Source organism: Berghia stephanieae, chromosome 7 (genome assembly GCF_034508935.2).
Source record: "Berghia stephanieae isolate SIO BIC M18660-M18661 chromosome 7, UCSD_Bste_1.3, whole genome shotgun sequence".
NCBI lineage: Eukaryota > Metazoa > Mollusca > Gastropoda > Nudibranchia > Aeolidiidae > Berghia > Berghia stephanieae.
Genome location: NC_088366.1, coordinates 45,903,506 through 45,916,005, shown reverse-complemented (window position 1 = coordinate 45,916,005; position 12,500 = coordinate 45,903,506). Strand labels below are relative to the sequence as shown.

The 12,500-nt window shown below is 32.1% G+C and overlaps 1 protein-coding gene across 13 annotated transcripts in view; it reads right to left on the bottom strand.

Annotated features, from left to right (window-relative positions):
• LOC144977357 (maestro heat-like repeat-containing protein family member 1) overlaps positions 1-12,500 on the bottom strand; it is a 65,351-nt gene that overhangs the window by 33,895 nt on the left and 18,956 nt on the right. For 4 of the 13 annotated variants that reach the window (XM_078922461.1, XM_078922464.1, XM_078922466.1 and 1 more), the window contains 4 exons: positions 10,125-10,145; positions 5,138-5,229; positions 4,332-4,439; positions 2,546-2,665 (listed from right to left, as the gene is read on the bottom strand). In XM_078922461.1, coding sequence (XP_078778587.1) covers positions 2,546-2,665; positions 4,332-4,439; positions 5,138-5,229; positions 10,125-10,145 — 341 coding nt within the window. Of the gene's footprint in view, positions 1-660; positions 676-2,545; positions 2,666-4,331; positions 4,440-5,137; positions 5,230-8,969; positions 9,030-10,124; positions 10,146-12,500 lie in introns of all 13 variants that reach the window. The other 9 variants (XM_078922465.1, XM_078922468.1, XM_078922470.1 and 6 more) reach the window with 5 other exon arrangements.

Below are 12,500 nucleotides of genomic sequence, written 5' to 3'. Positions count from 1 at the left end.
ACAATCAATTTGTAGATGAATTTCATTGATATAAATATCCTGATATTTGACTGGTAAGGAGAGAAAACTATAAGAAACAAAAAGCATAAAAATAAAAGATAGAAAGAAAAGAGATTATCCATTTCCAACATAGAAACATCCATAAATTTTGATTTTAATTTTTCTCCATCCAAAAATAGAAATTGTTTTCATATAAGTTCAAAGACTTTTCTATACACCAGGTGTCTAAAATTGCCAAGTGTTTATAATCCGTTACTTTTTTAAAATGTTATTCTTTTTTTTTTTTTTTTTTTAATTATTTTTATTTTTTAACATTTATTTACATTTTTATTTTTTTTGGGGTGGGGTTGCATTTTTATTTTTCAAAGTTGTATAACTTTGGTGCTTAAAAGACGTACTTAATTGTGATGACTTGAAGTGTTAAAGTTAAAATTTCAAACAATTCAAAGCTAGTTGAGGCAATTCATGAGATAAAACTTCTGCTTCACATGTTAGTAAAAAAAGCAAAAAACAAAACAATATCACTATAACGTGCATACCATCCAAACCAAGATTTAAAAACAAAAAACAAAACATGCATCACATAATTAGCCAAACCAAAACCAAAATTGATCAATCGATATTACAAAAAAATAATAGTGTAAAAAAATCCTCCCTTACGTCATAGAATGAGTGCTGTGAATTACAAAGCAATGGTAAGCATAAGTGGTGGATTTCAAAGCAACGATGTCTAACATTTGAAGCAAATAAAACTAAGCAAGGATAGCTGAACAAATATTTAAGCCGTGTTTCATGACACAAAACAATGTTTAAAGTATATGACATCAAAAAAGAAATGTTTCAAGATATTTTCTCATCTTGAAACATTTCTTTTTTGATGTCATGTACTTTAAACATTGTTTTGTGTTGATGTAATTTAAAGCACACAGTTGAGAATGCCGTTTGTTCTAAAAGAGTCTATTATTATATTAAATTATTATTATTATTATAATAATAATAATCATTATTATTATTATTATATTATTATTATTATTATTATATTATTATTATTATTATATTATTTCACTTTATCTATATGGTAATAGTCCAGCTTCTATTATACAGCTTCACGATGATGATTTGATGTTAACAGTATCTCAAGCCACGGAGCTGAGTTTAACTAGTATCTATAGCCTTAAACAGATGGTAACAATAGCTTGCTACCGTTTGGATAGGATATTAATGCTTTCAAATAGATCTAACAAACCCAGCTACCCAATCACTGTTAGGTAGATAGAGGGGGGAAGGGGGCGGGTCTGAAAAAAATCTTGACGACTTCACTCGGAAACCACCCTGGTCTCTTTGCCCGTGAAGTGAGCTCTACAAACTGAGTAACCAGCACCGTCATTTTGATTTTACCTTAGGCTTAAAAATTTATTTTTTTTGCACAGAGCTCACTCACTCTTCATAATCAAATAACTCTTTTACCAGCCTAATTCTTGAAGCAGGTCCTAAATTTTGTCTATTTGTGAACTTAATTTTAAAATTTCTGTAATACTTTTTAGCAAATGAATTTGAAAGCTCTCTTGTCATGAAATTAAAAAAAAAAAAAATTGAGCTTTTATAAAGCGCAATATCCACTAAACGTGCTCAAAGCGCTTTCCAAGGGTTCACTGGCCAACAGCAACATTTAACATGTAGGACGGGACATGACGCCTTTTAGGTGATATTACAATTTTTTTCGGACAGATACAACGCTGTTAACGGCCAGGTACTCATTTTACACCTGAATATGGTGAGAGAATGTGAGTAAAGAGCCTTCTCCAAGGACTCAACTATGCACAGAGCGAGGCTCAAACCCAGGACCTTCCGATCCAAAAGCGAGTGTCATACCACTAGACCACACAGCCATCATGTGCATGTGACAGTGCCAGACAAAGCAGGGGAAAAAATCGAGAGAAAAAAAAATCATCCCCCCATGAAATAATCAGCTGGTCTCAGATCGAACCTCAGACCTTCTGATTACTGGTTAGACATATTCTAATGGTGGCATGAAACTGACTGTTTGAAATAATTTTCATACAGTTGAGAGGAAATCACTTAAAATTATTGTCATTAATAATGCTATTTAGAATTGTTACAATGCAAGAGGAATCATCAAATGAATGAATGCAAAATGAGGGGGTTGTTTTAGAAAGCAAACAGTTATATTTGGTTAAAGGAAAATTAGCTACATAAAGTATTTTTAAAACTTAATAGTGTGGTGACTCTCGGGTACAAATAAAATGTTGTAACAGAACAGCCATGAGAGAGAGAGAGAGAGAGAGAGAGAGAGAGAGGGAGAGAGAGAGAGAGAGAGAGAGAGAGAGAGAGAGAGAGAGAAGAGAGATAGAAAGTGTGTGTGTGAGAGAGAGAGAGAGAGAGAGAGAGAAGAGATAGAAAGTGTGTGAGAGAGAGAGAGAGAGAGAGAGAGAGAGAGAGAGAGAGAGAGAGAGAGAGAGAGAGAGAGAGAGAGAGAGAGCAATGCAAACATACAAACACACACACACATGTGACACCATCTCACCTCTCTCTCCACCTGATCGTTGTGTTTGACCGTGTTAAACATCAGATCCAAGTGTCTGTTGACGAGATCTTTCTTGGAGGATTTCCGTAGGATGATACCCATGCACTTGAAGGCAAAGTTCTGGCAGACAGACCAATCATAAAATTAATAATAATAATAATAATAATAATATAATAATAATAATAATAATAATAATAATAATAATAATAATAATAATAATAATAATAATAATAATAATAATAATAATAATCATCATAATAATAATAATAATAATAATAATAATAATAATAATAATAATAATAATAATAATAATAATAATAATAACAATAATAATAACAACAATAATAGTAATAAATAATAATAATAATAATAATAATAATAATAATAATAATAATAATAATAATAATAATAATAATAATAACAATAATACTACTTTACTCATCCAAAGGAAATTTATTTAAACAGACGTGTTGAACAGACATGATAATAAGTAAACAAATAACTAGGTGGTATAAGTATGTATAATGTGAAAGTAGTAAAATTTGTAAATTTATTTGTATATTGAGTATTATTAATTCGTGTAAAAAAGTTAAGATCAGTGACCAAAAAAAAATTAAAAATTGTTAAATATATATATATATATATATATTTTTTTTTTTTTAAATCAGAGAGATAAATTAGAGAAGAGACACTGGAGTCGGACAGAAATCTGGAAAGATGCGCATGAGACAAAGCCAGACAAAGCAGGGGGAAAAAAATAGAAAGAAAAAAAATCATCCCCTCCCCGATACAATCTGTATGTCCCTTGAAATTGATACTATGTAATTATTCTTACAGCTTACAATATTATTACACTATACCTATTACCAAGTTTTACTTTACCACATTTATTTAAGTATATTATGTTTATGTATGTATCATTATCGGCATTTTATACGTGTGTACAAAAATTTCCTTTTTGGGTGAATAAAGTACATTATTGTTATTATTATTATTATTATTATCATCATCATCATCATCATCATCATCATCATCATCATCATCATCATCATCATCATCATCATCATCATCATCATCATCATCATCATCATCATCATCATCATTATTATTATTATTATTATTATTATTATTATTATTATTATTATTACTTCCCACTCACTATCAAAACTCTGCTGTAAAGGTAACAATTCTGACCAGTAATCAGGAGGTCTGAAGTTTGATCCTCACTCCAAGCGGGCTGATTTATTGGTATTTTTTCTTTCTGCTTTGTCTGGCTATGTTCCATACACACCTTTTCAAATGTTCATCTCGCATGAATTTATTATTTTTATTATAATTATTACGCCCTTCTGCCACGACATCGTTAAGATATCGTCGCCTAAGCATTCCATGAAGGAATATAGATAATTCATCAAACAAGATGTCTGATGTCAACAGGAATCACCTACGTTGTTCTTGCCCAAGGAAAAAAAAAACTAAAGTGCCTGGGTTCGAGCCTCGTTCGGCATTGTCTCTGTCGGAAAAAATTGTAATATCGCCTAATAGGCGTCATGTCTCCTACATGTTACGTATTGCTGTTGGTTAGGGACCCTTTGTAAAGTGCTTTGAGCACATTTAGTGGATATTGTACTATATAAAGCTCAAATTCTTTTTTTTTTTATCACAATGCAATGTCTTAACCACTCTTTTTTACATCAATGCCTGTTTCAAAATGACACATTGTTGAGAAGGTGTAAAAATAAACCCAAAGGTTTCAATCATGTTTGTTTTGTTTTTTCCGACTCACCCTTTCTTCCACATAATTTGCATACAAAGGAATCTGCTGCCCAAAAGCGTCCCCTAGACTGGCGATCCACATTTCATCATCCACAATGTCCAGAGTTTTTGCCAACATCTGGGGAAATATCAACTTTATTATTTATAGCTAGAGAAAGAACTATCTTGAAACAGTACAAACCTCATTGTTTGTTTGTTTTTGATTTTAAGGGTTTTACAGCACTCCCAACACATTAAGATCATGTCAGTGCTAGTAAAAAGGAAGAAAATTGGATAGTCAACATTTCTAGAATTACAATTAAAGCACCCAAGAAAAGGTAGACAAAGGGGAATTTGTTCAAATAGGGAACAGATGTAGATTCCAAGAGCACACTATCAAAGTACTTAGTTTGATATTACCCAGACATCAGCACATGTCCCAACTAAGAGGGATGCACTCAAATGTTTACAAATCATATATAATATGTAAAAAAACAACAATACAGTGCATAACAGAGAGATGATTTACAAGACAAAAAATATCTCCCAAAACTCTAACCATACATTTGATTGTTTACCTCCCAGCTAGGGTATCTGGCCAGGGCCTGGACAAACCAAGTAATCTCATTCCAAGACAAAGACAGAAAGCATGTTGGAAAACAGATATAAGGGAATAAAAGACACACTAAGTGCCTCCCTGTCCACTATGCGATGTCAGGAACCCCACCCCATCCCACAAACCTGCTACAGAAGATCTTCCCGGTTTGACTGAGACCATTTCTCTGCTTCCTTTTCCCCTCCCCCCCCCCCCCACCCATCCTTCCCCATCCCGCAAACCTTCAACAGAAGATCTTCCCAGTTAGACTGAGACCATTTCTCTGCTTCCTTTTCCTCCTCCGTATCATCTCCTTCATCGCTGTTGTAGGAATCTGAATACAAAATAAAATAAAATAATTTTTTTAAAATTAAAATTATATACAGCAAAAGTAAAAATAAAGTAGATAAACAAATTTTTACAATTTTAAAAGATACTATCATCATCATCATCATCATCATCATCATCATCATCATCATCATCGCCATCGCCTTTACGATCGCTAAATCATCGCCATGATCATGATGATGATCATCATCGTCACCTTCATTACTGAAATTTAGTCTTTTATGAAGTTAGTTGCCAAGTTAATTGAATAAGATAATACATTATATTCATCACAAATTCATTCTTCACTTTTTTTTTTTTTTTTACTTTTGCTTCACTCTTATTCAATCTTGAATATTTGTTTCCCCGTTTATTTTATTTCTATTTTTGTCAATTGAAAATTCAAGTCTTAAAGTTATGTACAAATATGGTTTGATTCAATAACACAAAAAATACAACATGATCTTTCATAAGGACAATATTCTCTCAATTTTTTTCCTATTTCCTACTCTACACAAAGAGCTGAAATAGAAACATCTTGGATTATGCATACAATATTTCTATTTCACAATCACAAATTTTGGCCAACATTTTAATTACTTAGCGAATGACACAAAGCATTAGAATAATAATAATAATAATAATAAGAATAATAATAATATAATAATAATAATAATAATAATAATAATAATAATAATAATAATAATAATATAATAATAATAATAATGTAATTTGTTTATATAGCGCCTGTCCCATACAATATAGCTCCGTGTGCACAACAAAACACAAGAAAAGGAAATGTCATTTGATTAACTTTATAAATCAAATTTCAATTTTGAACACACATCTTAAATGACCTCATTTAAAAATTTGAATAGAAATAATTTGTTTCCTTACTTTTTTTCTATTCGACAAAAAAAATATAAATGTTAAGGTTATCTTTTTTAAAAAAAACAAACAAACAAAACAACAACAACAACAAAGAAATGTAGAGTTTAATTAGATAAGTTTTAGTTTTGGAAGATAAATGAACATGCAACACTTTTAAGTCAATTTATACATGCAATTAAGTTTCAATAGACTACATCCAGTCTACAGTCCAACGCCATGGTCTAATGTTATGGAATATCTAGACCATCCTCCATGCAACTCAGAAAGTGACCAATGATAAGTCATATCACCACTATGTATTTATTGTAAAGCTAATACACCAAACACCAACATGTACATGCCTTTTTCCCTCATGTCTGTATAATAAATTCTGTGATTAATTGTGTACAACTGGGGTAGCAGTTAAAATATACAGATGAATATGACCATGAGAGAGAGAGAGAGAGAGAGAGAGAGAGAGAGAGAGAGAGAGAGAGAGAGAGAGAGAGAGAGAGAGAGAGAGAGAGAGAGAGAGAGAGAGAGAGAGAGAGAGAGAGAGAGAGAGAGAGAGAGAGATTAGTAAAATCATAATAACGTAAAAATGAATTGGTTCAAACAACAGGATATGACGTCATTTGAAAAATCATATACTTTTTAGGGTAAAGGAGGAGGGGGAGGATGTTACAGGCAGTGTAGGAGGAGGAGAAAAGGGACAATTTATATTCCATGGTAGGCAGGGCTCATTGAAAGTTCGTTGTCCAAAAACTTTTCTTTCGTCTCTAAGAAGACAACATTTCAAACAAGAAATATTTTCAATTTTAAAATCCTGAAAACTAAAAAGGGTTGCCTTGGGGCCATGTTATCAACAAATATGACACAGGATTTGCTGATCACACACACACACATACACACACACACAACACAATACACAAAATTCCAACAAAAGATTTAACACACAAGAACTAGTTAAATGAACAGAATAGAAATTAAGAAGGTAAGCTGGACATCAAAATACAAAATAAATAAATAAATAAATAAATAAATAAATACATTAAAAAAAAAGACAAAATGAGACAAAAATAAAACCTGGAAAATGAACAAAACCATAAACGATAAAAAATTAAATAAACACAGCAAAAACAACAATGACAACAAAAACAAAGATAAACAAAAAAGCCAGTGAGATGGTATCAATGTATCCACAGTAAGAATTTTAAAAATAAGAACAAAGGTATTATGCTTGTTTCATAAATAAATAAATAAATTCCTTCTAAAGTAAATGATACCAAAGTATATGTTTGTTTTTTTTAAATCCCAGAACCTATTAAATACTAATACTAATAATAATAATAATAATAATAATAATAATAATAATAATAATAATAGTAATAATAATAATAATAATAAAATAATAATAATAATAATAATAACAGTGTGATAATTTTAAAAGGAAAAAATAAAAGGAAAAAAACAAAGTGTCAAAATATAAGGAAGACGACTGGTTTTGTCAGGAAATGTAATTTTAAAAATGAAGAAATTCAATAAAATAGAAATAAAAAAGTTAATGCTTCAATTTTCTTTTCGACCTCCATTCAAGGAGAACAAAGCCAGGATTGCAGCACATTAAATAAACCGTGCTTTAAATTATGGTGCAGTAATGTCAAACAAAAACATAAGAAAAAAAGGTTTAAAAAATTAAAAATTATAATAATAATAACCAAAATTGAACATTCTTATTATTCATCACAAGTCCGTATTGGAATACAACGCAACAAAAAGTTTGTGGTGAGATAAAGACAAGACATACTACTCAGAACAATTTTTTTTTCAAATATCCAATCAAAAATAAAATTCAAATATTAAGAAAGAATTTTTTTAAAAAGAACGAAGTGACTATATTCTGAATGCTTGGGAAAATAAACTTGGCCTCTATTTCTCCAAATGGTTTCCGTTCTCGGGATCTTTTGGTTTTCTACGAGAGTATGTGTATGATGAATGTATGAATACATATATATATATATATATATATATATATATATATATATATATATATATATATATATATAAATATATATATATATATGATTTTGTTATTTAGGTCTACTTCTGTTCTTTCCTATAGTGCAGAGCGAAGCGCACAGCCCTGGAGCAAAGTCGGCACGCCATTTTGATGCAGTATTCGCGATATCGAGATGATTCCACAACCCCCCCCCCCCCACTCATTTAAGCACAACTTTTAGATTAAATCTGTCGTCAACAATATGCCTAAAAAAACGATCGCTCAACGTTTTGGTGAGAATTCCCTGTCCACCCTTTTTGAGCATTTACTTTTGCATCAACGTCGCATCTGTAACCCATAATCATTGCAAGCACCGAGTAATAAAATAACCAGCACACTAACTAGTCCAACTAGCCACAAGAGACTATGGTTCAGACCGAGTCCGAGTAGCCAAGGGAGGTTACTACTCTGAGCATTTGGAAAAAATCAAGTTCAAGTCTAATTTCCTGAGCGTTCGTAGAAATAGAGCTGTCCAAAAAAAAAAAGAAATCAATCAGAAAGATGATGTGAAGCATGAAAATTGGCAACCATAAAGAAAAAATTCGATTGTTTTTATGACTTTCTACAGGTCTTTTATCAAACAATTCGTTCTGATTTATTTATCATTAATTGTCATGACAAAATATTCATTCTGTTTTCATTGATAATCAGTTCAGTTGTAAACAAACTGCCTGATTACACGAGACCTGTCCCCGAGTAAATTTCATGTTTAGTAAATATCAACTTAAATTATAATAAAAACATGAACTCAAAAGGAGCAGATAACGAAACAAACCACAAGCCAAATGCCATGACGGTTAAAGAGACTGAATACTGACCACTCATATAAGGATTGCCATTGGAGGACAGACCTCTGTGTTGTGTGTGCTTTGTATTTCCTGGGATACGACAAGGAAAAGGCAACATTCAAACAAATTATGAGTCAAATCCTAGCTTGAGCTAAAAATAGGCATATCTGTTCGGTAGCCAAATATCATCATGAGAAAATATAAATAAAGAAGATCCCAATAAGTTATCAGATGAAATGAACTGACAAGGGATTTTTTTTTCTATTATATCTTCTTTTTTTTTTTTCGGGTCTATTTCTCTCTTTTTAAAAAAAATATATTTTCTTTCCAACTTGTTTGTGGTGTTTCACGAAAAAACATAAAAAAATAATTTCAGTTTGTTTATTTTTCTGTCAATTTCCTGCTGAGTGAAGGAGACTTTTTTTTTTAATGACATGATTCGTTATCTTCTGAATAGAGACAACTCTAGTATTTTTGCAGAAAAATCTAAAGTAAAGTTTGACCAACGTCAGTGGCTGGCAGGTGGAAAGGGAAACAATAAAAAATTTGGACTGAATTTGGGAATGAAAATGTCAGAAGATTAATGTGTAAATAATTGTTTACACTTGGATTAGGGATGGGAAGGATTTCTTCAAACGGGATTTTGGGTAAGGAGAATCAAGACGAGAGAGAGAGAGAGAGAGAGAGAGAGAGAGAGAGAGAGAGAGAGAGAGAGAGAGAGAGAGAGTGTGAGAAAAAAAAAGAGCGTAAACGTGGGATGTGAGGGAAGTAGTAGTCTTATCAATAAATCAACATGAAATTTAAATAAGCAAATGAGAGGAATGTGGATCACACAGACACACACACATATAAATGCACACACACACACACATACACACAAACACACACACACACACACACACACATTAACTCACTCAATCCTAGAGAATTTTGCTACTTTTCAAAATTGGAAAAAAAAAAGTATAAAAATTGAGTATGTACATACATAGTTTTATTCAACTACCATTAACATGTAAAAAAAAATAAAAACATTAGCTTTGAAACTACGCCTGTAATTTGTCTCAGAAAAATGTAATAAATATGCATGGGGTAAAAGTAACCCCGGGTAAACTACAGATATTGGTGTTAGGGTTGAGTGAGTTAATACAATATTGCCAAGCAGTGTGGAATCGAACTATACCATACCGTCCTCAATCATTTTCTTCTCTGCAATGAAATGCAATGAGTTTTTATTTAACACAGTCTTGATCAGACGTGAGGAGAAATGTAATATGAAAAACGTATCGATAAGTAATGAAGTTGAGGTAAAAGATACATGAGAAAGTGTTTGAGAGTATAAGAGAGAGTGTGTGTGTGAGAGAGAGTGTGAGATAGATAGATAGATCGATAGATAGATAGATAGAAAGACAGGTAGATAGAGTAAAAAAGTAAGAAAGAAAGAGAGAGAGAGAGAGAGAGAGAGAGAGAGAGAGAGAGAGAGAGAGAGAGAGAGAGAGAGAGAGAGAGAGAGAGAGAGAGCATGGTACAGCGGTTCATATATTTGGAAGGACAAATGGCAATGGTTAGTAACTTTCGTTCAAGGCAAAATTATGTCAGACATTTAATGAATGCTTTAAGTGAAAAGGTCTTTAAAAAGATAAAATCACAGGACAATTATACAATATTTCATCAATATGCACATGCACGAAGTATTAACAAAATTGTATTTATTTTTATGGACTACCAGACAACTTCCAAATTAGAACTGATGAATTTTACCTCCTGGGTCACAGTGCAATGCCTTAACCACTCGGCCACTTCACCCCCACCCCCCCCCCCCCAAATAAGCTATTTTGGGAAAAAAGTCAGCAGCCCTGAGCGGTCGATATGAGGCTCGAACCCAGGACCTTCTGGGTCACAGTGCAATGCCTTACCCACTCGGCCACTTCACCCCCCAAATAAGCTATTTTGGTAAAAAGTCAGCAGCCCTAAGTGGTCTATATGAAGTTCGAAGCCAGGACCTTCTGGGTCACAGTGCAATGCCTTAACCACTCGGCCACTTCACCCCCCCCCCCCCACCCCCAAATAAGCTATTTTGGTAAAAACTCGGCAGCCCTGAGTGGTCTATATGTATTAAAATAAAATATAATGAAGACTTTAACTTTAAAGTCAATGTTTATATTCATGACATGAAAAGAGTAGAGAGGTGCAAGACGACAATAGAGAATCAAAACACTGGTGGACCTCATTTTCATTACACATTGGATTGTGTGTATAATTGTACAATAGGAGGTGACCACTGTGTGAGTGTGTCAGGTCAAAGTGGAAAGGTGAAGGGTTTTCATATTAATGAGAGGAAGTTGAAATGGTAAAAAAAAAAATTTTAATCGAGCTTTTATATAGCGCAATATCCACTAAATCTGCTCAAAGTGCTTTACAAGGGGTCCCTGGCCAACAGCAACATTTAACATGTAGGACGGGACATGACATCTGTTGGGTGATATTACAATTTTTACGGACAGGGACAACGCTGTTAACAGTCAGTTACTCATTTTACACTTGAGTACAGTGAGAGAATGTGAGTAAAGAGCCTTCTCCAAGGACTCAACTATGCGCCGAGCAAGGCTCGAACCCAGGACCTTCCAATCCGAAAGCGAGTGTCATACCACAAGACCACATAGCCATGTATCTGACATTAATTCCATTTTAAATTTCTACTTAAATCTGATCCTCAAGAAGTGGTTTAAGGATGGGAGTGTTTTCAACGTTTAAAAAAAAAAATATAAATAAATAAAAAAATTAACTTTCTTGAATCAAGACATGTGATAATTTTCCTCTGAAAATAGAAATCACTAATAACAAAATCTTTACTTAAAATTCGTGTGTGTATCAGGTATCACTTGCATAACAAGAAATTGGTGAGTTTAACATTCAGAGTGAAGCTTAAAGTGAATTTACAATTAACAATGAAAGGTTAGAGTGAATTTACCATTTTCAGTGAGGGTTTACAGTGAAAGTTTAGAGTGAAATTACAGGGAAAGTGTGCAGTAGCACATCATATAAAAAGCATCCTACTCAATGTAAAAATCATATTTTGTAACAAAGGTCAATTTCATCAGAGATCATTTACTTGCCAAGGGCTGACACATTTGGGGCTGTCTTTTTTCTTTTCTTTTTTTGTTTGTTTTCAAAGTTAGTTCAATATCAATTGTCAATCAAGACTATCAATGAACCAATTAAATTTTAGAGAAAAATATCCTATTTCTTTTTCCCATTGATGGAAGTTCCAGTAATATAATAATAATAATAATAATAATAATAATAATAATAATAATAATAATAATAATAATAATAATAATAATAATAATAATAACAATAATAATAATAATAATAATAACAATAATAATAATAATAATAATAATAATAATAATATATCAAGGGTGTCCCACTCTAACAACAAAAGCAATGTGTGCCATAAAAATTATTTTCTTTTTAGCTGATATTAAATACCAACCCCTCCCCTACACTGGTGACCGACATAGACTAAACACAATCACATGACTTGGCAGCAATAGTCATGTG